This window comes from Amblyomma americanum, chromosome 3, assembly GCF_052857255.1.
Source record: "Amblyomma americanum isolate KBUSLIRL-KWMA chromosome 3, ASM5285725v1, whole genome shotgun sequence".
NCBI classification, from domain to species: domain Eukaryota; kingdom Metazoa; phylum Arthropoda; class Arachnida; order Ixodida; family Ixodidae; genus Amblyomma; species Amblyomma americanum.
In genome coordinates this window covers 50,687,487-50,713,488 of record NC_135499.1, presented here as the reverse complement: position 1 = coordinate 50,713,488, position 26,002 = coordinate 50,687,487, and the positions used below count along the sequence as shown (strand labels likewise).

Sequence of the window (26,002 nt, the reverse complement as noted above, 5' to 3'; positions counted from 1 at the left end):
GGAATGCCCAAATATGTATTTTGCATGGCTGCTGATGTTAATATCATTAATGTTGACGTTACACAGGGGTGGCCCCAAATGCTACGTTGAGTGAAGCCTTTCTAATTTTCTGTGAAGAACGATAATTAACGACCTCGTATTGAGGCTGTGCACCCTAGTACGATGTTATTACAATGAGAGCCTGCCCGCGTGTGTCAAACTGCTTTAATTTCGCGAAAAGAACGTTTTGATTAAAAAATCGAATGCTTTGCTGAAAGCAATGAAATTTCATTGATTCGAAGTCTGACTCTGTTTGTAATATGCATTACTTTAGGACAAATATTGCATATTTCGCTCACCTGTCCTATGTGAAGCCGCGGTGAAAATGGAATGTTTGAGAAGAAAGATACGTCTGAAATAGTTTTGAACCCTTGTAAAATAACAAAATACACATATTTTCCTATACTCAAAAAATATTGCATCACTTGGCCAGCTTAGCAAGAGAGAGACAGAGAGAGTGTGCGTGCGTGCGTGCGTGCGTGCGTGTGTGTGTGTGTGTGTGTGTGTGTGTGTGTGTGTGTGTGTGTGTGTGTGTGTGTGTGTGTGTGTGTGTGTGTGTGTGTGTGTGTGTGTGTGTGTGTGTGTGTGTGTGTGTGTGTGTGTGTGTGTGTGTGTGTGTGTGTGTGTGTGTGTGTGTGTGTGTGTGTGTGTGTGTGTGTGTGTGTGTGTGTGTGTGTGTGTGTGTGTGTGTGTGTGTGTGTGTGTGTGCGTGCGTGCGTGCGTGCGTGCGTGCGTGCGTGCGTGCGTGCGTGCGTGCGTGCGTGCGTGCGTGCGTGTGTGTGTGTGTGTGTGTGTGTGTGTGTGTGTGTGTGTGTGTGTGTGTGTGTGTGTGTGTGTGTGTGTGTGTGTGTGTGTGTGTGTGTGTGTGTGTGTGTGTGTGTGTGTGTGTGTGTGTGTGTGTGTGTGTGTGTGTGTGTGTGTGTGTGTGTGTGTGTGTGTGTGTGTGTGTGTGTGTGTGTGTGTGTGTGTTGGCGTCATTTTCTCGAGGGCATATACCGGCGGCGACTTGGAATATTCTCCGCTCCCTTGTAGTAACAGAGCGAACCAAGACTACGTGCACTCGTTCAATTTCTCCCACGTTGTGAAAACTTGCTTATGTGTTGGTTAAAAAAGTGTCCTATTAACTAATCGTCGGAAAGGCTGAAAATGTCAGCATTGAGATGGCTTTGACATGCTTCACAAAATTTATTGAATTGCACTGCCTAACATCATTAATATCTTGGTGCGAGCTAGTCGGTGATTCATCATGAAGCCTTGCATGAGCCTTATGTATCTTTACCGTCGCTTATAAGCTTCTTATTTCCTAGATAGGTGTGATTCTATTTAAAAGCTAGTGCAGGCGCACACATTTTTCTCAACTGTAGCTAGAAAGTTGCTCACCAAAATAAATTGTTACAGTCAGCCGTCCTAGCTTGGCTAATTTTCCTTTCAAATGGTCGCTTAGTAATTTCTACCATGCTGTTAGGTCCACATATGTAATTTTATTGATGCTGCAGAGAACTCGTGTTTCGGGAGTCGTATAAGGCGACGGGCCTTGCTAGGATTACGTCCATTCTTACGTGGCGTTAGATCTACGAAAGGAAAATAGTCATTGTATAACAAAAGAAAAATTTCTGGAAAGTGATGATAAGCAGCCTCAGCTGTTTTTCCTATGTGCACAGAATTCAAATTGGCTGAGGCAATGCGATTTCTAAACAGATCAGATCTCAGTCAGAGAGCTAAGTTGCCCCCGACCCTTAATCTTTCGCTTGACGCGTTTGTTTTTCGACGCGCAAAAAAAAAAGGCAAATGGTCAATAACATACACTGGAATATCGCCCGAAGAAATGCATTTCTGCTAATCCTGACCGAAGATCAGGTAGAAGTAGTCTGCGTAGGTCTATTGATCATATTTTCAGAAAACCCATGTTCTAAATCAACGCTCACATATCTTGCTGTGCTAGACGACAGTGCTCATGTCAATATTCAAGCCCCGCATTCGCCATACCCTTTCTCCTCAACGAGGCGGTTTAGGCTAGCCTCGGACCAGCTGACGAAGCAGTTGGCATTGGTGACTGCGGCCCACGGCGTATTGGGTCGAAATAATTTTTTTCTCTCTCTCTTGAAATCTCCCGCTTTACAGGGAAGAAAATCTCTGAAATTGAATAGGTATACCTAACTCTTATTAAAGTCGGCCAGGCATTTGAGCAAGTGTCTCTGAGGGAGGCAGTAAGGAACGAAAAGAGATTGACAGGCCGATGTCACGGTGAGCACTCGCTATCACTGTCAACAAACAGCGAACAGAAAAAAATTCACAAGCATATTTAGTTTCTACCAGTAAGACGACCCCTCGCCATGTTAAGTGGTGCGATTGATATAAAAAGCCTTAGAAGATTATACCCTGGTATTCGCAGAACACCAGTATCGTGACAATGTCATGTTTCAGTTAAGAAGATGACGTCAAGCAAATTTCTTATCCCTGCTGAAAGGTGGATCAACTGATCCGGCTTATTTACGGCACGCTGCATGCTGAGATGTAGCACCATCTTTCGCTTATGGGCTTGTAGTAAGCAGATTTATTAAACTGAGAAGGTGAGGAAAGGGATCTTCATGTCACCCGTTCGATATTCCAGGCGCAAGAAAAGAACAAGCAAGTCGTGTGTCACCAGTAATCATATAGATTACGCCATTTTTAGTGAACCGGCTCGATAAGTGCGCAGAATACATTCATATTTGTTTTACATGCAAGTATCCTGAAGGTGTTTTTCCACACATACTTTTAAGATGTTTCTTTTTTTCTCTCTATTCCGGCGCATTGAGGCGTTTGTCGTTTGGTGTTCATTGTTCATATGTCCACTGATGTAGATCCGCTGTTCCGATCCGCAAAAGAATAGTTTCGCTTGGATCGGTTGGCCACTTTCACCACTGGGTTACCATCACTTCTTTTTTTTTTTCACGCTATGAGCGATGTCAGTGTCGGTTGAGTCGAAAGGAATTGGGTGGCTTACGCAATTATCAATTGCGTAAGCCAATCAATCATCAAGGCTATTTCAGCTATCTCAGGTTCTAATGCAAACGCCTTAGAACCAGTTAACCACTCAACATCATGTAATTCTTTTCAGAAATGAATAGGCGTGTGCGGGTTGGTAATCCATCGTTACACGGAAAACAAAGCGCAGAAACACGAGAGGGCGAGCGCTTGCCCTGTCCTGTCACTCGTCTCGTCCTCCCTTGTTTCGGTACTATGTTTCCCGTGTAACGATTATTATTAGAACGACCACAGGATCAACGACCTGTTGTCCCTTTGTCGGTGACCAGCCTCGGAGAAAGCAGAAAAGAAATTTCACGAACTAATGGCCTCGAACCGGCTTCTAACCAGCGGTGGCGCGAACAGGTCAGCTTCGCTTTCCGCTGCTTTAATGGACTCAGCTAATGTCGCAGCCTGTAACCCCGAGTGTTAAATTGCCAACCTCTAGCGTTGTGTTTCGGATATCGTCGTCTTCGTATAACTCTCATTCTGCCCGAGCTTCCAAAACAATATTTCCAACTCAACAATCCAATCTTCAGTTTTTTTTCAACTCTTCTGTTAGGTAAGACGAAGTTTGTAGTTCCGTTTATGCGTTTTTAACTCATCAGCAAAATTGGACCAAAATTTACTTCTTGACTCATGGTCCGGATCTATGCGCACATTTAGCATTGCAGGTCCTGAATGGCCTTCATAACGTCGGCTGTATCTAGAGGCATGATGTGCATATTTCACAAGACACACGTCCAGTTCGCACTGGCAGACAACAGAAAATTCAACGGGTAGAGGCAGATTCCTAGGTACAAGTAGACCTGCCTATGAAACGCAACGGGATAATATACGCTGTAGCTTGTAGCCTGCAAGACGTGCCACTGCCGATTGGAAGCAGGGTCAGAAGATGGGATCCTTTTGTAGCCTTAGCAGCAGGCGCGTGATGGTGACGTCATGATGATGCATGTGGCCAGCCGCGCTAGATCAAGATGCAGTACTTTTCGGTGGAGTCTTCGGACGCAGCTTCCTGGTGTCGGCTGTCCTACGAAACGCGGAAAAATAGCAGGCGATGCAGTTCTTTAAACGATGCCAGTGCCAGTGGAAGAAGTTCGGCCATAACTAATTTTACCTGCAGCAGATACCATTTTACCTGGAGCAGGTAAAATGGGGCGTCCTAAGTTCTCTGTGCAGGCCTCCTTTTGAGGCTTAAGGTTCAAAGGTGGAATAAAGGCTATCTGCAGAGGTAGAACGAGAAACCCTGTACCCGACTCAGCAGATCCCACTCATAATGAACCGCTAAAAATATCGATACCCACGTTGGCCACCTAGCTGGAATCAAGCATCTATGACTGCGGTCGTGCATGAGAATACAGAGATGTTTTGAGCTTTAAAGAGTGGGAATGCATGCGTCAACATCACATCGACGGCACAACTGCAAAAAGAAAAAAAATTAATGGCCGCCTCTGACCTCATGCTGAACATTAAATATATAAATTGACTCCTGAAAAAATGAAAAATTCATAATATGGCCTTTTGAATAAATGAACACTAGTTGGCAGTCATGGTCCCTCCCGTATGCTTGTTTCTTCCGTCCATTGTCCCTGTTGTTTTGGGATAATGGGCCTCCAAGAATTTTTTATTGCGAAGCAATACTACTTTAGGTCGCACTTCAGCCCGTTCCGTGGCGAGGCGGTGGTAGGCACAGTTGACCTTAAGCGTGACCTCGATGCGTGACGTCACACCACGTGACCTAGAGTGACGTCACACCAGCTGTGTAAAAACGGGGCCCCATCTCACGCCGTCGCGAGGCGAGGCGGTAGCCACCAACGGCGGCCTAACTCCCGCTCCTCTCACCAGGGGCGCTACGGTCGGTGTGACGTCACACCAGCTGTGTAAAAACGGGGCCCCATCTCACGCCGTCGCGAGGCGAGGCGGTAGCCACCAACGGTAGCCACTAACTCCCGCTCCTCTCACCAGGAACGCTACGGTCAGAGTGACGTCACACCAGCTGTATAAAACAGCTCCGCTCCTCTCGCCAAGGCAGTCATACAGCCAGATGTTACGATGGTGCCTACGAACAAGGCAGCTTCGCAATCACCAGGCTTAACCAAGCTAAGCCACGGCCGATTTTTTTTCTTAACCGTTGTTTTTAAGAACTATTATCCAAAAGCATTCTTAAGCAAGGTTTCTGCGGAGTCAATCTAATGTTTATACGTCAGAGATGCCTTCCTTTTCACATTGTTATCGGCATCAATTTTTTTTTGCTCGAGGGGCTGTCAGTTCCTCCTCCCCTCAATTTTTCTTCATTATGATGAGGTGACATGTGCAGCTTGTGCCGGTCCAAAGTTATTTTATCTCTTACTATAATATTACACATTATCTAAAGCTTTTGGATGTAATTTACGTCTTCTGATGCAATATGTTCTGCTGTTTCGCTCGTTCCAATTTTTATCAAGGTCCCATTCCTGTCTAAGTCCTGAAATTAAGGCCCGTAGTGTACCGAAAAAAAAAATAAAAATAGGCTGCACTCTAACACCGGTACCGCTTCTTTCCAACGCATGCCACTCACTTGGCAAGGAAACGCAAGGACTGAAGATAAGTGCCGGTACTGTCCACGCACAAGAGTGAGCAGAAGAACCAAGAGATGCCTGCCAGTTACCATTATCGAATCATGTGGGTCTGCGCGGGGTAATGCTTCGGGAGAACAGGATGGGGCGACGTACACGCCCAGCCTCCATTACTCCGTCCTGCGTACAGACCAAGATGCACAAACCGGCGCCACTGGAGACGAAGTAGGTTATCCCCTCTCATCACCCAATGCCCTTGGCCGATCAGATGCGCTCATCCTTCCGCAGGTCGCGCTGTGCAGCCTCAGCTACAGCTGCCGTGTGGGTTCCTTACAACTCCATTATGGTGCGATTTTCTTAACACTTCAGCCCCCACGGAAGTGCCGGAGCGTATACTTTGCATTTGGCCTGACCAGTGTTTGGCCGACGGTTCTGGTATACGGACTGTATATAGCGAGTATACTTTATACGGCCACTGAATACGTTAAGTAATAGGCCACGAAGTCTCAAAGATATTATTTAACCTACTGAGAAAGCAAGAGTGGAAAATAACTTACCTTGAAAAAAATTTCCTTTAATAGCTCCATCTCGATTTTTTTTTAAAGCGGTCATGTCACTGAAAGCTCTCAGTGTAACCACTGCAAAAAGTTTGGGCAGCTAGTTTTGTTTGGTCTTGCTATCCAACTACTTTCAACTTTCAAGAATTGTTTCCATGGCTACGTGCAGCGCCGCATCGAACGCGATATTATCAGAGCAAGTATGGAGGTCACTGTGACGACTTCAAAGCGTTTAGCTTCTTGACAGACCAAGATGAAAATTTTCTTTGGAATATATCATCGTATCCGTATCATACTAGATATGATCGCCAAGCTCGAAAACAACCCAAACAATTACTGAGTACGGCCATTTCTAAAGAAACAAAAATTTCCCTGTTGCGATTTTCGCTCACAAGAAGACGCGCTCTGTTCATGATGCTTAAAGTACCAGCCAATAAACTCAATGTTCCCCTAATGAAAGCATGCAAACTGAGCTGCTGTCTGAGCGCTGCTGTGTGCTAGCACCATGACAACAGGGTAGAGAGACTTTTTTTAATGCCGGTAGCCACTTATAGAGACTGCGCCTTGAGCGGAGAAGTCGGCCGCTGTCATCTGAACCCTGCACGAGCACGGAGCCAGGGCGGCACGGCTCGATAAAAGTAAAATAAAGGAAGAGCACGGCTAGATAAAACATGGCCAGGTTTTCTGGACAGGAACAACTAGCGTTGCCTCTTGGCCGTCAGTAGTGATCAGCGAATAACTCAATGGGGGTATTTTAAACTTCTAATTTTGAGGAAACTAGAAAGTGCGCGCCGAGGTCTTGTGCGAAGATTATGGTTATCATATCCGACTCCTACTGCTTCTCGCTGAAATATCTGACCTTTAAATGGTTCCTGCTCTCGCACTGACTATTTCTGACGGCCATAGGAAATCAGTGAGACGTACGCAATAATCCAAATACCACGATGGCTTCGTCTTCACCACGAACCGTCACTTGGTAGCAGCCAGTGTTTATTAACGTTGGTAGAAGCCGTGCACACCTGAAGCATATGCCCGGATTTCCTCTGCTTGTAAAAACCCCTGCTCGTGTCGAAGGAGAAAAAAAAAAGGAGGAGGAAAAACAACGTTAGTATTTTGGTTGCGAAATGAGCGTCCTCATCACTTAAAGCGTGCCAGCCGCATTGACAAATTCCAACATTACCTTAGTCCATAGGAAAGGGGTGTCAACGAGTCGTGAAATTATAGAGCGCCTAGTTTAGTATCCGTTGTTCTGGAAGTATTTGCCAAGAAAATCACTAACTGAATCACAGCGACCTTATACGTCGCTCACCCAATTGGCAGCACGCTGGTTTCCAGAGAAGATACTCGACAATAGGACCATCTCATACCGTCAATCAGGTTGCACAGAAATGGGCAGAATGTAACCAGACCCTACATATAGCTTTCGGGATTACGACCAAGCGTGGGGTTCAATACTAACATCGGTAGTTACACAGGAATTGCGTCACAAGTTTGTGGAAGACACGTATGTAAACGTGCTCTAAAACACCTGCATTGAAAGAAAGCATAGCAACTATAGTCCCCCTCTAGAAAAGCGAAAAAACTGAATCGGAAGAGGTGTTACAAAGGACGGCACCGTCTCTGTACTGTTATTCTTTGCATGTACATAATAGAACTGGGAAGAGAAGTTATAAAAGAGTCGCATGCGGGAGATGCGGGGTTCGATCCCCAGCGCCAGCGCCGCCGGGTACCCACTGGTGACACAATGGGTGGAAGCTTTCCCCTGGCGTGATGCTAAGCTTATCTGGGGTGAAAATGCTTTGAAAATGAGTCTTTGACCCCCCCCCCCCCCCTCTCCCCTTGAGAAGTCGCAATAATACCTTGTGCCGTGGCGCCCTTTGCCCATAGATGCCCTTGCGCAATAAAAATACATAATCATCATCAAGTTATAAGAGAATAATTTAGTATTCTCCAATTGGATGGCAACATTGCCTTACTCAGAAAGGATAAGTACATGAACCACCGCCCGTGCACTTAAGCCGAACGCTCCCGCGCCTGGCTTGTGCTGACATCAGATCCGCTGAGCGTCGGCCGCTGGGTCTGACTCCATGCTATGGTGGCTGCAGGGCACCCGCTATCATCAGTCGTCGCGAACACACTACGCAGCAAGACTTCAGTCTCAGCGAACGGCGCTCAGCGGCTTCGATCTCAGAGGAAGCCACGCGTTAGAGCGTTCGTGTTAATTGTGTGGGCGGCGGTACCTTGATTCCCCCGTTCCTTTTCCCACTTCCTCACAGCTTCCGAGATTAGCGGAGGTGTCCTTAGAAGGATAAGGGGCGGCCCTTCGAAAGCAGAGGGTCCAGCACAGGCCCTGAGTGTTCCACGCCGGTGCTGAAGTGAATATTAACCACGTGCTGCGGACTTGTGCAGGGCCAACGGCTTCTTGGACACGAATATTACGGGAAGTGCGACTTACGGCCACTAAGGAGGAAGAATTCTCCGGCTGGCAGACAGGAAACAATTAGCGAAGCATCCTTCTCAGATTCCTTCGTGAAAAAATCTGCCGCTAGCCTAAATTGTGACTTACTGTGAAGTCGTACATCAATCCAATAAAGAAGAAAAGTTTTTGCTTTGGCTACGGATAGCGTCTCTCACTCGCAACCTAAAGATCAGGGGTTCGATTCTCGAAAAACCCTATTTTTATTCCAGCGCAATTCATTTACTTTATACACATACATGCCGAAATGACGCTTGAGCCATGTCGCCACGTTGTAATTAGCAGTTTTCTCATGTTATAATCCCTTTTCAAACCCGCCGCTGCGCATTCTACGTAGCCACCTTTTCGATCAATTCGTGTTTTTTCTCACACGCCGCTCACTTCGAAGATGTGGTCGGAATTTGCGCGACACAATACCGTTATCGCTATCGCGTTAGCGTACTCGCCGAATAGGTTAATCACGTCGTAATTTCCACAAACATCATGCATCCACAGTCGCAAACTATGCGTTTTCAGTGAAAACACATCAGGAACGTACGACAAATAGTCTTTTCCCCATAAAAATGTGCTGGCATGAGTATTAAAGAGAAGCTGCACAGTAAATGAAACGCGACTAAGTAAATGACATCAGAGCGCGAAGTGCTGGCTTGTTATGCTGTGGCACTGTGTGCAGTCTCTAACAGAGCAATCCATCAACAGCAACGGCGTTATTTGAGTGCGCGCTGAATGCGGCCTCCGCGGAACCGGAGGCCCCGTGCCCACACATTGATAGTATAACGTAACTCTGCTCTAAACGTATGAAAACTGATGCCAAATAAAGCGATACTGTCGCGACAGTGAGTGCATCGCCAGTCGCAGACGCGCGGTTCCGAGACGCCAGCGTCGCGAGCTCAAATTTCGCCTTCACCGAATGCCATGGAGTCCTATGGGTGAGACTGATTACTATGCAGCTGCTCAAAGCCGCCCAAAGTATCCCTTTTCATTCCCATCGCACCTGCTTCTCTTGTGATCTCTCCGCTTCCACTTGCTGATTTCCGCCATGCACTCATAACGAACGGTTCCCTTTCCCTTCCTTTTATATTTTCCCTCGTACGGGAAGCACATCACGTTCGATCGCTTGCTATATATACAGCGCGTGTCAGGTCGGCGACAGCCCCAGCTCGCCACGTCGCGCCGAGGACTTCATTGGCGGCATACAAAACTGCCAGCGCCATCTCGCGCGCAGAGTAGGAGATCTTTTCCATGCCTTGCAAAGTAATCATTGCGCCTAGCCAGTCTTGCCAACGTGTAGTGGCAAAATGCACGCGCTTCGCACGTAATAAGTACAGAGCAGACACGTTGCACGTTTGCATGATATTAGGGAGCTTTCTTAGTTTAGGACGATTTCGGGATGTTCGGGCAGCCTGCGTCTTTGTTTTGCTGGCCGCGAGCTAAAAAAAATAGCCTCTTTCCACTTTGTGCGAGATCAGTCGCGCCGTATGTAAAAATAATTTATGCAATAACTCTGAAACAGTCCTCTCTTCCAGATGAGTGGAAAGTTGGAAGCGTTGTACGCATCTGCAGGTCGTGCACCCGCAGTGATGTTGCGAATTATCGACCAGTGTCTTTGACATGTGTTGCCTGTATTGTTTTGGAGCATACCTTGTACACTACTGCCGTCCCGCAAATTAATGAAAATTGTTTAATTCAGCTCAGCATGGCTTTCTGAAATGTCTTCTTGCATTACTCAAATAACAGAATTTACGCACGACGCAGCCTCTCTGTAGACTGTGCATTTTTGGATTTCCGGAAGGCATTTTACACTTACCAGATCCTTTATTAATTGAAAAACTTGCAGCTTATTAATTTAATCGACGATATTTCTTGGATACATTCGTATCTCGCGTTACGAAAGTAGTTCGTGGTTGTTGATGAGGCTGAATCTCGAATCGCTTGTGTCACGACTAGCGTACCTCAAGGATTGGTGCTGGGTACACTGTTAATCCTACTATACACGAATGATACAAGTGAAAGCATCCAATCACGTATACGTTTATTCGGCGATAATTGCTTAGTGTACAAGGAAATAAAAGGCATGGGTGATATGCACGTTCTTTAACAAGACTTACACAGAATTGGCGAATGGTGTGAAAAATGTCATATGGGCTTAAATTGAAATAAAACTGGGTGAATGATATTTACCCTGGACGAAGAATCCACATGAAAGTAGTTATAATTTTCTCTTTTTCTCTTTTAGAGAAATAAAGAAAAAATAACTGTATGTGCACGTGTATGTATATGTGTATGAAATAGCATAACTTTAAATCAAGATCAGGAGTTCCCGGGTTCGAACCCGACCACGGCGGCAGCGTTTCGATGAAGGCGAAACGTGTGCTGTGCGATGTCAGTGCACGTTAAAGATCCCCAGGTGGTCGAAATTATTCCGGAGTCCTCCACTACGGCACCTCTTTCTTCCATTCTTCTTTCACTCCCTCCCTTATCCCTTCCCTTACGGCGCGGTTCAGGTGTCCAACGATATATGAGACAGACACTGCGCCATTTCCTTTCCCCAAAAATCAATTATTATTATTAAATCAAGATTCACAGTACAAATACTTAGGCCTTTATTTTACATCCGAGGTAAGGTGGCAAAGACAGGTTAAGATGCAGAGAGAGCTGGGAAAGCTTTGGGCTTTTTGCGTCGATATGTCAGAACTTTTTTTTTACCTACTAAAGAATTGCTGTAAAAGACCAATGTTAGGTTGATTCTTTAATATGCGTGCACAGTGTGAGACCATCTAGCGCCACGATACAGAAAGAAATTGGAAAGGGTCCAGAATTTAGCTGCTCGATTTCTGTCGGGAACGTACATCATAGCGCAACACACCACACAAAGGTAGACGGTACAAAGGTATTTGTCCTGTCCACCTTGAAGTGACGTGTGATGTGTGTTGCGCCATGCAGAAGTCCGTTTTAATCCACGTGCTAGTTAGGTTCTAAACAAATGCTACTAAAACAGCAAAGACTTTCCTTGTAAACAACGAAAGCTGGCGAGCAAAACATGAACTGATTTGTTTATTTTGTGACTTTTCCCTCATTACGCCCACTACTCATTACGCCCACTACGCCCACTTATACGTTAGATTTTGAAGACGAGGACTTTTACGCCTCGCCTTCGACTGACAGACTAACGCTGTCGCGGAGATGCAAACTGTGCAAAAGCAGCTAAAAGAATAATGTACCACGCTACGGCCAGCGCGATGTCTTATCAAGGAATACGCTTATCGTTCGACTCAGTTAAACGCTACATCCAAGAAAACGGTGGCTCCACGAAGCGGTAGCTCCAAGAAAACGTGGGCCATAGGGTGGCGCGGTGCAAGTGACGGGGCTTCTCGTATAGCAGTATTCACAGTAAATACCGCTTTGGGTCTTCATCACGACACTTGTCGACACTGGGTCGTTGGGGTAAGAGCCTATAATAGAGACGATGCAGGAACGCATGGGTGTCCAGGCCCAGGCTTGCGGAATCACAGCAAACGACCCCTACAGCGCTCGGGTTGAGCTCTCTCCCCGAGATCACTTGGCCAGCTTTGCTCTCAAGATCGCCGCAGTCTGCCACGAAGGGCGAGCGTGTTTTGCGCAAAAGCACTCGCTGTGAGCCAGTTGATTATGAAGACCTGCGCACCATGCTGCTTTGTATGCAAAGCCACAGGGGGTCGTGAGCACTCAGTGCAGACCTTGGAGCAGCTAGTTTTTACTGCTGCTCAAAGTTCACTAAAAATACGGAAAAATGTTTTGGGAAAACGACCTGACTATTTCCGGTTCCCTGTAAAAACATTAAGCATAAGTTAAATGCAGAGGGTAAGCCTCATATTTCTTGCGTATTTAAGTCCATATTTCGGAACGGTTTTTTGAGCAACTTCCGGACTACAACCTTGCAATGTTTTTGCTTTTAGCTTCTTGCCAGAATTATTCAACACACAAGGAGCACATAGCATTCAAGCTTTTTTTTCTTCCTCCAATAGGGAAATTGCTAAATCTACTCTACTTACTGGTGAAATTTTATTATTCTGTTCTAAGTTCTAAAAACTGGAGCCCTTACGAGAAGAGTAAACCGGGTGCTTTAATCTCTCTCCAGCAGCTGTTTACTTTTTCACAGTTGCTTTGTGAGAATAGCCACCGAAGCTAAATGCCACGTTCACTGGTGTTTGGCAGACAGCAGACGATCCTGTGCATTCCCCCTGCAGAAAAACTGATTCAATTTCATTCCTCGACCTTAATCTAAATCCCTGAATTTTTATTATGCACCAGAGTCAGTCTCTCGTTCCCCGCATTATTAAAATGTTCTTCACTCGCTGATTTTGCAAACTGGCAATAACAGGGCATTTCCTTTTGCTTTGTTTTTGAGTCCACGGAAGAAAATAGTGTACCCTGGAAAACTCACCGTTAAGTAAAGTTCAGCAATGGTGTGCCCGTGTGCACACAAGTTTCAACCTAACTGTCGGCTAGTTCTGGCACTTTCCTCGTAATAGTTGCTCATTCATCACCTAATTAGGAGACATCTTTTCGTCACTGCACCGTTCGGGAATGTAATTTACGTTTCGATATAGCTACATGGAAAGAGCGAGTTTACGACGGGAAAAGCACTTCCTTCTGCCTAAAGGTCCATGCATCTTCCCAACATCTTCGAGGGAATTACTTCACGTTGCTCAGTCATTATGGGCATGAATGGATGACATGACCGTTGGTGAAGTAACACACATTAGGTAACAGAACACAACAGCTCGCTCAGGATGAGAAAACCTTCAGCAGACGCCATGAATTTGCTTATGAATAGAAATTTTCTGCGTGCCCAGCTCCCCTCTGGATTGGTTTCTGATTTATCTAGGTGTGCCAGCTTTATTATGGCTAGTGTATCTAAATTAGCGCCCAGTTATACCACTGGAGTTATCAAAATGCACACTAAAGTAATCCAACCTTCATCAAAACGCCGCGTTGGATAGGTGGATATGGCGGTCGGCTGCTTATGCGAAGGTCGCGGGATCGAATCCCGGCCGTGGCGGGCGCATTTCGGTGGAGGCGAAATGTAAAAACGTCCGTGTGTTGGGAGATCTAGCCGCACGTTAATGAGCTAGAGGCAGTCTGCATTAATCCGGAGCCCCTTCAATACGGCGGCCCTCGTAGTCCATGTGCAGTTCCCATTAAAATTATACAGTCCAAGGGGTTTGCTCCTAAGCTGTTTAGCGGTGCTCCCCAGCATACCTGGCAGCCCAAAGCTTGGGAGGACTGAGAACGCGATGCTATTCCCTTCCGAGAGGTTACGGTTGCACAGGATGCATAACCAGGCATGCAGGAGGCCTCACAAGCAAACCCGTTGGGCCGTACAGTTTTATGGCGAAAGCCTTTAATGGCTCATGGTTGTCCGTTCCTCTGTCCGTCCCTCCGTCCTTCCGCGAAATCGGTCACACTATCCCTTCATCAATGGCATGATTGGTATAACCCTGAATTTTGTAATTAGACATTCATTAGTAATTCATTAAATAACGAAAATAAATAAAAATGAAATATTTGAAAATAACAGTAAAATAATAACTAAATGAAAATTTCAGAATTAAATTAAACTAAAAAATAAGAAACAAAAAAAAACAAATTGAGATAATAGAATTAAAGATAAGAATAACAGTTAACAAAACCAGAACAAAAAATGAAAAAATGTAAATTAGAATATAAGCAAATGAAACATTAAAAGAAGCAGCCAAAGTGGGCGCAGAAAGGCTTTCGCCTCGCGCACTTTAGATCACCAAAGTGCCCCTGAATTTTGGTGGAGGGTGTTCGTACAGGACAGCGACGTTAAACCCCACATATCATACCATGTCATGTCATGTCATGTCATACTGTACCATGCCATCCCATACGTTAACATACCATACCACATACACACCATACCATACAGTGGCATACAATACCATACCATATTAACATTCATGGCGGAAATCAGGTTGTACATACTGTCGTACGGGGATATTTTTTTTTCTTTTTGCCAGGCCCAGCATTGTACTTCGACCTACTGCTACGAGTAGAAAACCACGCATGTATTGATCTCAAACTACAATATATACCATGCATACTTATTTAAGTAAAACTTCTTTCGGGGCTAGTTGTTGCATTTTTAACCTAAGGAAAAGAGCAGCGCCAAAGCATGCAACCACAGACGAAGAAAGTATAAGACACAAGCGTCTTTCTTCATCTGTGGTTGCATGCTTTGGCGCTGCTCCTTTCCTTAGGTTCAAAATACTTATTTAAATGCAAGAATGATCATTCCAGCAGTAGTCATAAGGTAACGTGTCCTGCTCCCGACCAAGTGTTCAGCGTTTAATTCCTCCTGGCTCACCTTTCCACTATAAGAGATTTTTCTTCCTTTCGGGATTAACGATAATGGCTAGTCCCCGGAGACAGAGAACAAATGGAGGGACGAAAGACATCACTTTTAGTCTCGGCTCTCTAGCTGTGCTCCACTGTAGGTCACCAATTTTGACGGAATATTTGCCGCTTAATAAATAGCGGCTTTTTGCAATCGAAGTCCGCGAGAATACGCAACAAGTGAAAAATAGTCACAAAAGGTTCTTCATGAACATGAGCGCCGTCGCTGCCCGCGCGGTGTCCAACACTGCCGCTCCAAGAAAGGCTTAGTGGCGCCGGAGCGATCGGCAACTGAAAATGCGGCGATATAAATGCGGCGCTTTTAAAATACGTGCGCGAGGGCAAATTGTGTGGTGCGCGCTAAGCATATGCGTAAGTTGATTTCGTTGCTCGAGGAATGTGGTTCCCGGAATAAAGCAGGGGCGCGGGCGTACGCTCTTAAAGGGACACTGAGGAGAAATTGAAGTTGGCTTGTATCGATAGAATACCAGCTCCTGATCACAAAAACGCCACTCTTACTGAAAACAATGCTCTTGTAATATAGAAAATAGCAAGAACCAAAATACAGGTATCGCCGCCACAGGCCAATCTCGCAAGTACAAGCGTGATGACTTCCTAGGACAAGAGGCGCCACCATGGAGGAATTTTCCTTACTTCATGGATGTCACGAATCTCTGAGGCTTGCAAAGGAAGGTTGCGCACCGCACCGCTAGCCGTCAGAAATCACGGAGTCTCCGTTTTTAAGTCACGTTTCACGTCACTCCGTTCTGTGTCGTCATAAGAGTTCTCCGTGTCGTCATAAGAGTTCTCGAGTTTGAATCGGAGCGGCGGGAAAAAATTTTTCAACTTCGAATCCAAATTTCTTTGAAATAAATGCATCTTTCGCTCCCGGACAAGCATCAACAAAGCCATGAAATGCCGAACTATCAGATATTGCTAACAAAAAAATTTTGATAGGGTTCTCCTCAGTGTCCCTTTAAGGCTCCGTCTCACTGGTTCTGCACTGTTCAGCAGCCAGGTTGTGTCTGAAGTGGCAAAGGGCGGGTCGTCGTCGGGGCACTCGACGCGGCCGCACGCAGTGTCCCCGTGCTGGGCGCAGCGACGAGACTCCAAGAGCAGCGGCGAGGAAAGAAGACCGCGCAGGTCGAGGGAGCGTTTCCGCGATCGCGCCAGTTGCGGCTGCGAAGCACCATGCGTCAATACCCACAAGGCTCGATAAGACTCGATCACATTCTTCTGCGCGAAGAGCGCCGTTATAAAGCGCGTCGACTCATCAAAGCCTCCTGCGGAAGCGCCGCGTTAAAACAGGCATACATTGCTCAAGTAAGAGCAACACGTTGAATAGAACGTGCCTGCTCTACAATGACCCCTTCTGTGCTTTACATTTAACCCGCGTATTAAGAAGACTAGACTTAGTTAATGGTTTGCACACTGTGGTTGTTTCTTGAGGTTTTTGTGACCATCCTTTTCTATGGGTATCCATGCATGAGGCGTATTTTGCGTGTACACTTGCTAGGTGTCCGTTTTTGAACTGAATTTATTTTAAGCGTCCCGAAAAAGCTTCTAGAGAGGCGCCATTTCAGAAATTTTCTCTGCGCCATTTCACCGTTATATGTATTCTAGATTGACGGGGCATAATAAGAGGCATAAAATATCAGTTTCACTTGACACACTTTCTTTTACAAGTTGCTCGCCCAGAGCTTGGCCTTTAAGACATGACTTCAGAAAAAAAAAGAAAATTTTGTATCGTCGGTTGATTGCCCTCTATGTGAAGTGCCAAAAACAATTGAGCCTTGCCTCATCGATTGTAAACATGCGATATTGTTTTCGAATGGGCTGCAGTGGATATTAAAGAAGCGAATTAATTTGATTTCTCATAGTGTAGAGTACCCTGCTGTTTTGCCATACGGCGATTGACTCCTCGACATGTTGTTTTCTTTCTAATTGTACTGCACAGCCTATGGAAACTCCCGTTATGGACAGGTAAACAGCAAATTTGTTTCTACAAAATCTCATTTCCGCCAAATGACTCTTCCTATTCGAAAACTGTATAATCAGACGCGCTTCAAACCACAGTAGCATTCTCTCTTGGCGGAATGCTCAGCCTTGCCTCCCTTACAGCGATTTGTTGTCTGAAGTGTTTGGTTACAGGATGGTGTTGATGACTCATCACAAAGGCTTTGTAAATAGCTCATGTTCATAGAACAGTTTATCACTGCATTAAATGCCTGGTTTAAAAACAAACTATTTGCGTGGTCTAGTGGATAGCACGCTCGGCTATCTATAAGACAGCGGTTGTTGTCGCCCCAAAAGCGATGGCACATACCCACGGTTGTGGATTGGCCGGGGTTTGGTGCAGATCCAAACAGGGGAAAACACATCCAGGTTTATCTCAAGCGGCTCATAAATATATATATAGAGGAATCTGAGAAAAAAAAATCACGAGTTCTGTGAGATCTTGAACAAATCAAAATGAAAATTGAGGAAACAAAGCGGTCAGGGCTGAATAACTAAATTTTAATGCAATCATCAGAAATAAATTAATTTTGTGAAAAAATTAAAGGCAATGAGAAGTTAACGCAAAAATCTCCCGGTTTCGATGACATACCTGTGAAGAAGCTGACTCACCTGCCTAAGGGCGTGCCCTTTGACGGTTGCACCCAACGAGAGGAGGACGGGAAGAGTAAACTGCAGCGCTTAAAGAGAGAGAGGAATTTTCAAAAGCTTATTTCTCTGCCGTGCAAACCGCCTAACATTGTCTTAGTGCGCATGATGAAGGTATGCTCCATGGGAATTTTAAGTGTTCGAAATCCGCTTTAGCAACGATGGGCTCATGGCTCAGGTTCTGGTGCAGTTGGAAACGTTCTATTCACACCACGGATATACACTCTCTTTTTTTCCTTCCAGGTGTTCCTCTTTGGATGAACGGTTTCACCCCTGCGCTGCTCCCTTAGTGCAAACATTTGCGCCCTAAGGGATGCCTCGTAGCAAACTAATTGTGAACCTTTAAAGAACTAATTGTTCTCGCAACGCATTTCATCCCTGAATGGACCAACATTTTGTCCAATGGGACGAAAAATCGCTTCGACTGCAGTTTCGGATATTCAAAAAATCGTATGAGGGGCTATTCCTGCAGATAGGGCGAAACTCCCCCGACAACACTCTCTTTGAAAGCAGCGAGGCCAAGTCTTCAACAATTAGCGAAATATGAAACTAGCGTTTAATACGTGAAAACGAAATGCTAGAAGTATTTCAACTCTATGAGTGTACGCAGACTATTTTGCATTGTTGAGATGTAGAGCATACATGCTTGTTGTGGTGAATGTTGTCTATAGTACGCCAGGAAGGCTTTGCAGTGGCTGATATGACTGCCAAATGCGCCACCAGACATTCCAAAAAGTTCAGATCGTTCCCTTACTCAGTCCGAAGTGCCGTACACTTAGGCCACACGAACAGCTCTTGTACCGGTTGCGGTGTGGCGTAACGGCGGAACATTAGCTGTCTACCGGAAATACACTGCGAATATCCGGAACGAAATATTGGGGCAAAAGAAAAGAAACAGTATGCAGCTGTCGTTTCGTCTCTAAAGTTTGTTCCGGGTGTCAGAAAACTCCAGTCGCGATGTGAGAGACCAACTTTAGTAAAACTCCAAAACGCCATGCAAGGCAGCGATAACTGCGGAGAAGTGCTAGGGGCCTTGTCGCCAATGTTGTTCTTGCTATCCTGATTATATGTGTCTTCTAAACCCCCACTCTCCTCTCGCCCTGCCCTAGTCACAAAAAAAAAATTCCTAAAGTGTGGAAGTTGCTTTTTTTTTTTTGGCACCATGTCGCTTCCAGATTTCAACTTCACTTTATATCTACCTAGCTGTAGTTGATGGCACGAATTCTTTTTTTCATTACCTTTTTCACGTCTATTCCTCTATTCGCCACCGTGCTTCTTGGCGAGTGGCGAAAAACATTCAGGAGGCAGTGCGTGCGTAAGTCATAAAGCAAACCGACAGAATAACGCTTCTTTTTACCGCCTAGTCCGTTGGCACCCATTAGGACAGCTGCTGAAAATATTTGCTTAAACAGTGCGAACAAAGAAAGTAGTAGACTGTGTTCAGCCAGTTCTAAGTGCGGATGTGATTGCCTTTTTCTCCGAAAGAAGCGGGAAAAAATACGAAGCCGAGAATCCCATTGGACGCCTTGGACAAACACCGGATCCGTCGTATGTGAACAGACGCGCCAAACGACGCGGCTACTCAATAGAACGTCCAAAAACAAATTCCTCCTGAACGTAAACTAAGCTAAGCACTAACGGCTTAAAGGTAGAGCAGATCGCGTTTAAACGAGAAAAGATAACTTACCCGTCGACCTGAGCGGGGGAAAAAAAAAAGGAAGCAGCGCATTTTGCGACAAGGCTTAGATCGCAAGCTCGTAAGCTGCGCCCCCCGAAAGGCACATCCGTCAAATCAAAATAAAAGCTTGCAAGCCTATCAGTTCGCCGCACCGCACTGGTCGACAGAGCGCGCGTAAGCACCAACTCCCAGCACACCGAACACGCATAAAAAACGAGATTTTTATTCTTTGGACACCACACGATCTCGGCGGACAGACGGACGCTCGATATCCTGTTCTCGTATTTGAAATCCGTTCTCGATTTTCAGGCCATGGCGTGTAGCCCTATCGGCCGCTTTACTTTTGATCTGTACCTGCACCAAGAACGGGATGTTCTTCCGTCTTTATCGTTTCCCCTTGAATTTTCCACCGCGTTTTTCGCCACTTGTTTTCATGTGCGCCTTAGGAATTCGGAGCGCGGCGCCTATCGTCACTTGCGAAATAAAAAAAATACAAGATCGTTCTAGGGACAACTGGGCTGCCAGATGTCCCAGTATGCCCTTGTTATATACAAGGTGTACGTTGTCATTTCATTCAAGACACATTTCCTGCTTTATTAGTAAACGGCGGCAAAAAAATAAATAGCAAGGCAGACGGAGTAGACACAGACGTACGCGCACTAACAACTGATCAGAGAACTTGCTGTTGGGCTAGTTGATTATAATTCATTGTTCATTCTTAAGGCGGAAAACTAGACAAAACACGAGGTAGCCGATAGAACGAAACGCCCTGTCTACCTCGTGTTTTGTCTATTTTTGCGCCTTAGAAATCAAGAATAACAACTTACAATTCATTCTTGTCGCACAGAATAAGTAACTGCGACAGTTTATTCGGTGCGACAAGAATTTAATACCAGTTGTTAGTGCGCCGACAAGTGTGTGCAGTGTTTTTTGTTCCGTCTGCCGCCTTTTTTTTTTTGCGTCGTTTAGTAATAACGTGGAACGAACTCGCCCACCAATGCTTGCTCAGACATTTTTTTGCAGAAATCCTGGAATCACCGCAAACAACCTCTTTAAAAAAGTTTTGCGAATAATAATCGAACACTTACGTAAATATGCTCTTATGAACATTCTGAATAATTTTTTTAATAAATACTGTATAGGAAAATATGTACTCTGTTTATCTAAACAAAAGAACATTCTTCATCATATCTGTTTAGAGCGAGGAATGACATAGAAATATAATTGGTAACATACGCTTTCGATCTACTATACTTGGTACGCTTTTCAGCGTGCAGTCCTCGCACACGGGTTCTAGCCTATTCCATGTGCCTGCTGAGTGTGAATTATTTGCACTCGGTATTCTCGAACTAGGGATTGTAGAATAGTTTCCTTATGACTTCTTTCTGTTATAAAATGTTCCAGTTTGTCGCGGGAAGCTGCTTCGTTTAGCGCACTGGCGAATTACTGGATATAAAGACAAGTGTCATCTTCTCTGTAATTCGTAGAACACGAATTAACCTATGCTGGTCCACCACGCAGGCTCAGTGGCCGCTCCTCTACTGATCTGGAGTTCCCGGGTTCGAACACGAACGTGGCGGCGGCGTTTTTATGCAGGAAAAACACCAAGGCGCCCGTGTGCTGTGCGATGTCAGTGCGCGCTAAAGATCCCCAGGTTGTGGAAATTATTCTGGAGCCCTCCACTGCGGCACCTGTTTCTTCCTTTCTTCTTTCACTCCCTCCTCTTATCCCTTCTCTTACGGCGCGGTTCAGGTGTCCAACGATATATGGGACACATAATGCGCCATTTCCTTTCCCCAAAAACCGATTTTCAATTTCATTTGTAGCCTATACTGAACTGAAAAGGGAGAAAGATGTCCTCTCGTGCACTGTGTTTTAGAGACAGGGAATGCTGCCCAAGTTTCGAGGCAGATTTCAATCACTAAAAATATGGAATACGTGTTGTCCGTCAGGTAGTTACACGCAGTGACTGAACGCTCTGCGAGTTCTACCTTGAACGATTAATAACTGGACGCCCCACTCCAGTTGTAGCCAACACAGTGCTGTGCGCGTGTGTGATTTAATTCCTCTAAAATGAACAAATCACGCGCACAACCTGGACACGTTTATTATTGTGTAACTAGTTTGTACATATTACTTCTCCCCCTATCCTCTCTTCCTGTCCCCTCACCTCTTTCATTTCTCCATTCTGCGTGCTATCCTTTATTACCGCTGCCCCAGCTCAGGTGCTTCAGCATCGATGGCAGATGCCGGGGCTAGCAAAAATCTTTTCCTTCCTTTTTGCTATTATTTTAATAAACAACCACCACCACCACGTAGGCCTGGAGGCGGAAATAAACGTCCTCTTCAAGATACGCCAAGTTCTAGCAGTCACAAAGATTTCAACCTAGGTTTGCACCTCCTCTAATTGCTGGCCTCAACACCTACGGTGGCGCGTTTGATGGCCTCGCCATGCTTTGCAGTGGGAATGTAGCTCCGTTGCCAAGAGCAGGCATATGTTGTGGTCAAACATGTGCAGCATACCCTGTCCCTAAAAGAGGGCAGCCCACTCCCATACGGGATACGCGTTTAGAGTCTAGGAATTCGCCAGAGCGCTCCTATCGCGGTGTGGTATCAACTAGCCCGAAACCAAGCCTTCCAGCTTCCTGTTGTCAAATGAACCTTGATACCTCGCGAAATCAGTAAACATAACACGACGGTGCGATTTTTGTCACGCCTGATGCCGCAGCCATCGATTCGCAACCTACATTTTGATGCGTGGGGCGTATGTATTACAGCAAATTGTAACCGTAAATCTCGTTTTTGCGGTGCGTGCCTTCGCTTAAATGTAAGAAATCGCACATAAGACGTGTTTGTGTTACAATTCATTGTTTTCGCATCTCCTTTTTCACATATTTTAATATTCTATTTTCGAAGTTGTTTTTCTGGTTAAAACCCCTGTCTTCTCTTCTCCTCTTTACCTCTCTCTAAAGTTGTGTTGGTCCTAATGTCATTGTTTAACAAGTTTCCCTATCAGGAGGAAATCCCGGCACAGTAATGCGGCGGAATAAGATCGTGCGTGTCGGAGAAAAGCGAAAGCTTCCTCAGCCGTGAACCATCTCTGTGTCTCAAGAGTAAATCAGTGGGGTGAAAGACGCGCGCTACTAAAGTAACGCCTACGGGAAGACGAAGGGCACTGCAGGTGGCACTTCTTGGCTAAAGTGGAGCACTGAAACCCATTTGCAGCGAAACACGAACAGGCGTAGTGCGTCACAAGAGGTGGGCACAGCTTCGTGCTGAATTTTGCGCTGCTGCCTTTACGTCGTAGGGGTTGATTAAACTGCGAATCAGTCATGTGTCAATTTTTTTTTTCACAAATACTGCTGTCTCGGAGGGGAGACATAGCAGGAGTGGGTACATACATTAGTAAAAACAAATAACGAATAACATCTCATGCTTGAGTCGGGATGTGCCAAGCTACCGCAGCGTCGTTGCTGTTCTGGCTTTGCCATTAGATTACGTAATAAACGGTCTTTCGTTCAAAAAAGAATGATGTAAGGGAATATCATCTTTATCCCGCTCAATCATTCGCGAATACCCATGAATCACTGAAATTCAAGCCATATGTAAAGGCACGAAACTCGATACCAACGCGTCCGACCTGGAACAAGCGATTGCCCACACCACATTTGAAAGTATTTCTCGGCACCCTTTCTTCGGTCTTCCCGCTGGGTGTGCCATCGACGGGCGTCCACCACACTCACTTAATGTCGGCGATGTTCTCTTTGTTCAGCAATCGCGCAGCAGGTGTGTTTTCTCGGCGCGTGAAAGACGGCGTTCTTCCGATTATTCGTGGGCGCTGACTCACATTGGTTGCATTTCCGAGAACCTTTCGTTTATTGCGGTGGACACCAGCTCAGCACTCCTTCCTGAGACGAAGTAAGCCCTGCCATTGCTGCATACCGAACGCAAGAACTCACACAATCGTTGCTCATCACTCGCTGCTAAACCACGTGACCCCGCTTACTACTACAACTCCGCCCCACGCCGAGACCATTTACTCTCCACACTCTTGTTTGCCTCTTCGTGGCGTCATTCGATCGGATGGAGAGAACTGCCACGGGAGCCAAAGGAAGCTATTTGCTTTAAAAGCGTTTTACCAGTATGTAAGCACTGGTGAAACGGGGAGGCGGCATAAGTACCCTGGAGAGCAGCATCCCCAGTAATACACCTTGCGCGTATGCCTGCATGCACAACGAGGCGTCACGAACTGGCTGCCGAGGTTGAATGTTTTGTCATGGTCATGGTAGGACGCAATGATTTTTGTTGGCAGCTTCACTGCAGCGTTGCATCTCAATCCAGTCGCGGAGCATGCACGTCTTCTTATGCCTGCAGGCATTTCAGGCAGTTGCTTTGCGTGAGTGCACTCAGCTAATGTTGTCGTCGGCCGCTCACATCACGTAACACCCCGTAAACTTTTCCTGCCGATTCCCCATCATGCGTGTACGTCGATTCAACAACAATGGCTTCACAATGTGCTGAAAAGAGGCGTACAACCTTGTTCCTTCTCGCGCAGCGGCACTGCCATGCCGTTCAGCATCCGGCGGCTGACGCTGCAGCGCAGCCTGTCGGGTGGCGAGCGCCCCAAGGGCGGGGACACCCCTGGCGGTAGAGCGGCCATCAAGAAGTCGGCCTCGCAGGACGAGGCCCGGGCGCTGCCATCGTCGCGCTCCGTGGACCAGGGGGACCTGCGGCGGCTGCAGGCGCTCGGCCAGGCGCCATCCCCGGCTCAGGTGAGACTGGCTGATTCCGTTTTTCAGTCAGCTTACAGCGAGGCCTAAAGGCTCATTAAGACTGTGCAAACGTCTGGTCAACTCCGCCCACCAAGAGGTTGTTTCCGCCATGTAGCCGACCCTCTCGCATCGTGTCTGTTTGGGAACATGTCTCTGTTGCCCTCCAACTGGAGTCGGCTACTTGTGCGCCAACGGTTTGCGATTTCTTTGTCACAGCAAAAAGACAAAGTTCGGAGGTCCGCCACCTCTCTGGTGTTGCCGCTCGTGCGCTCTCTTCCTTGCGTGTGCGACAAACACCTCGCGTTGGCGAGCCGCTCGTGCGTTTTACAGCGAAAATGCCGGACCACGTGCAGCTGCTCCAGACGAAGCTTTGCTGCTGTTTTGTCTCGACGATTATGGCTCGGACGACCCGCACACACGAGAGAAAACGCACCTACACATACAGCCTTATCACTTCCGAATGATTCAAATTCAAATGCCTACAAGAGGCGTGCCCCGTCCAAGCATTCCGAAAAAGCAATGCAACACTCTTTTTTAAACCTGAAGGTGCCAGACGCCAGCACAAATAACTAGCTCTCACCTGTGAAATCCAGTCCCAACTTCGTAACGATCCCTTGAAACGATCTATCTTTAAGCTCACACCATTGACATTTCGCATACGTTACGTCCCACACGAATCGCCTCTCTTCGCCTATATCAATAGGCTAACTTTCTTGGCTGGTCGAAAACGGCGGCGCCATGTCCGCACCAGCAACCCGCAGACTCACCTGCCCGCACCAGTGCATCGTGTGCAGTCCCTGCTGCCTGTCGCGGCTAGGCTCGCGAGGGGCTCGACGGGCGCCGGTCAAATCGCAGAAGGACGGGCGATAGGTACGTGGGAGACCGATGGACCGTACGAGGCAAGAAAGGGCCTCTGGAAATCCGCTCTCCCCAGCAATGCACGCCAATTTGCGCACAGGAATGGGTTGTCGCGGGGATCTGAAGGGAAGTGCTACTACACGGGGGCCGCAATCGCCAGTCTCCGTTGTCGAATGCACACCGCCCGCCTGCAAGATGCCGCACTACAATGCTACCAAAGGAGACGTTTTACAAGCAATGTTTGAAAGCACGAAAGGCACATAAGTGGTGAAGTCAATCACCGCAAACTGCGTGCTTTGTCTGGTGTGTTGTCGCCATGGAATTCTCACGGGCACAAATAGACATGTCTTTACGAAGGCTGCTTGGTACTTGTTCTGTTTGCTAGAAGCTTACACATCATGGCACCGCCGCAGCAACCTGTGTTGCTTCCCTGCCGTTCGAACGGTGTGACAAGCTGTTCGAGAACAAATTGGTCTGTAAACATGTTGACTGCTTGCTGACGAATGTCTTTTGGGAATATATTGCGACAACAGTACATTGCTGTTGCTGCTATAAAATTCCTTAAACTCTTTCAGTTGACATTGTCAGAGCTGGTGTGTGTCTTCTCTTATGTCCTGTCTCTTGCGCTGCTAAATTTACCTGTTATTGATGTCGCTGTTGTGTTTCCGCAACGTCACATGCCCTTAACAGGACGTGCCCTCAGACCAGGAGTAGACACTAGCTGCACGTCATCCTCGGGGTTCTAATTCCTTTGAAGCCTATCTTTTTTCACCACCGAAGCCGCAGAAAGGAGGGTGGTAATATGGATTATAAAATATATTAGCGCCTGCACAGTGAATTTACTCTTCAGCAAAAATTCGTCAAACTCGACATGATTATTATCGTGATCAACCTGACTACCCTCCGCTGCAGGCCGAATCCCTATCGCAATGACCTACAAATGGCCTTGCCCTCTGTGATCTGCGGCCGCCTTATTACTGCAAACTTCTTAATCTATT

The 26,002-nt window shown here is 46.4% G+C and overlaps 1 protein-coding gene across 18 annotated transcripts in view; it reads left to right on the top strand.

Moving 5' to 3' along the window:
• The window catches only part of LOC144124579 (coiled-coil domain-containing protein AGAP005037), a 489,877-nt gene that overhangs the window by 139,047 nt on the left and 324,828 nt on the right, over nt 1–26,002 (top strand). For all 18 annotated transcript variants that reach the window (XR_013313234.1, XR_013313233.1, XR_013313235.1 and 15 more), the window contains exon 2: nt 23,930–24,146. Coding sequence is in view for 15 of the 18 variants with exons in the window: in XM_077657334.1 (XP_077513460.1) it covers nt 23,940–24,146 (207 nt within the window). In the remaining 3 variants the exon portion in view is untranslated. The remainder of the gene's footprint in view (nt 1–23,929; nt 24,147–26,002) is intronic.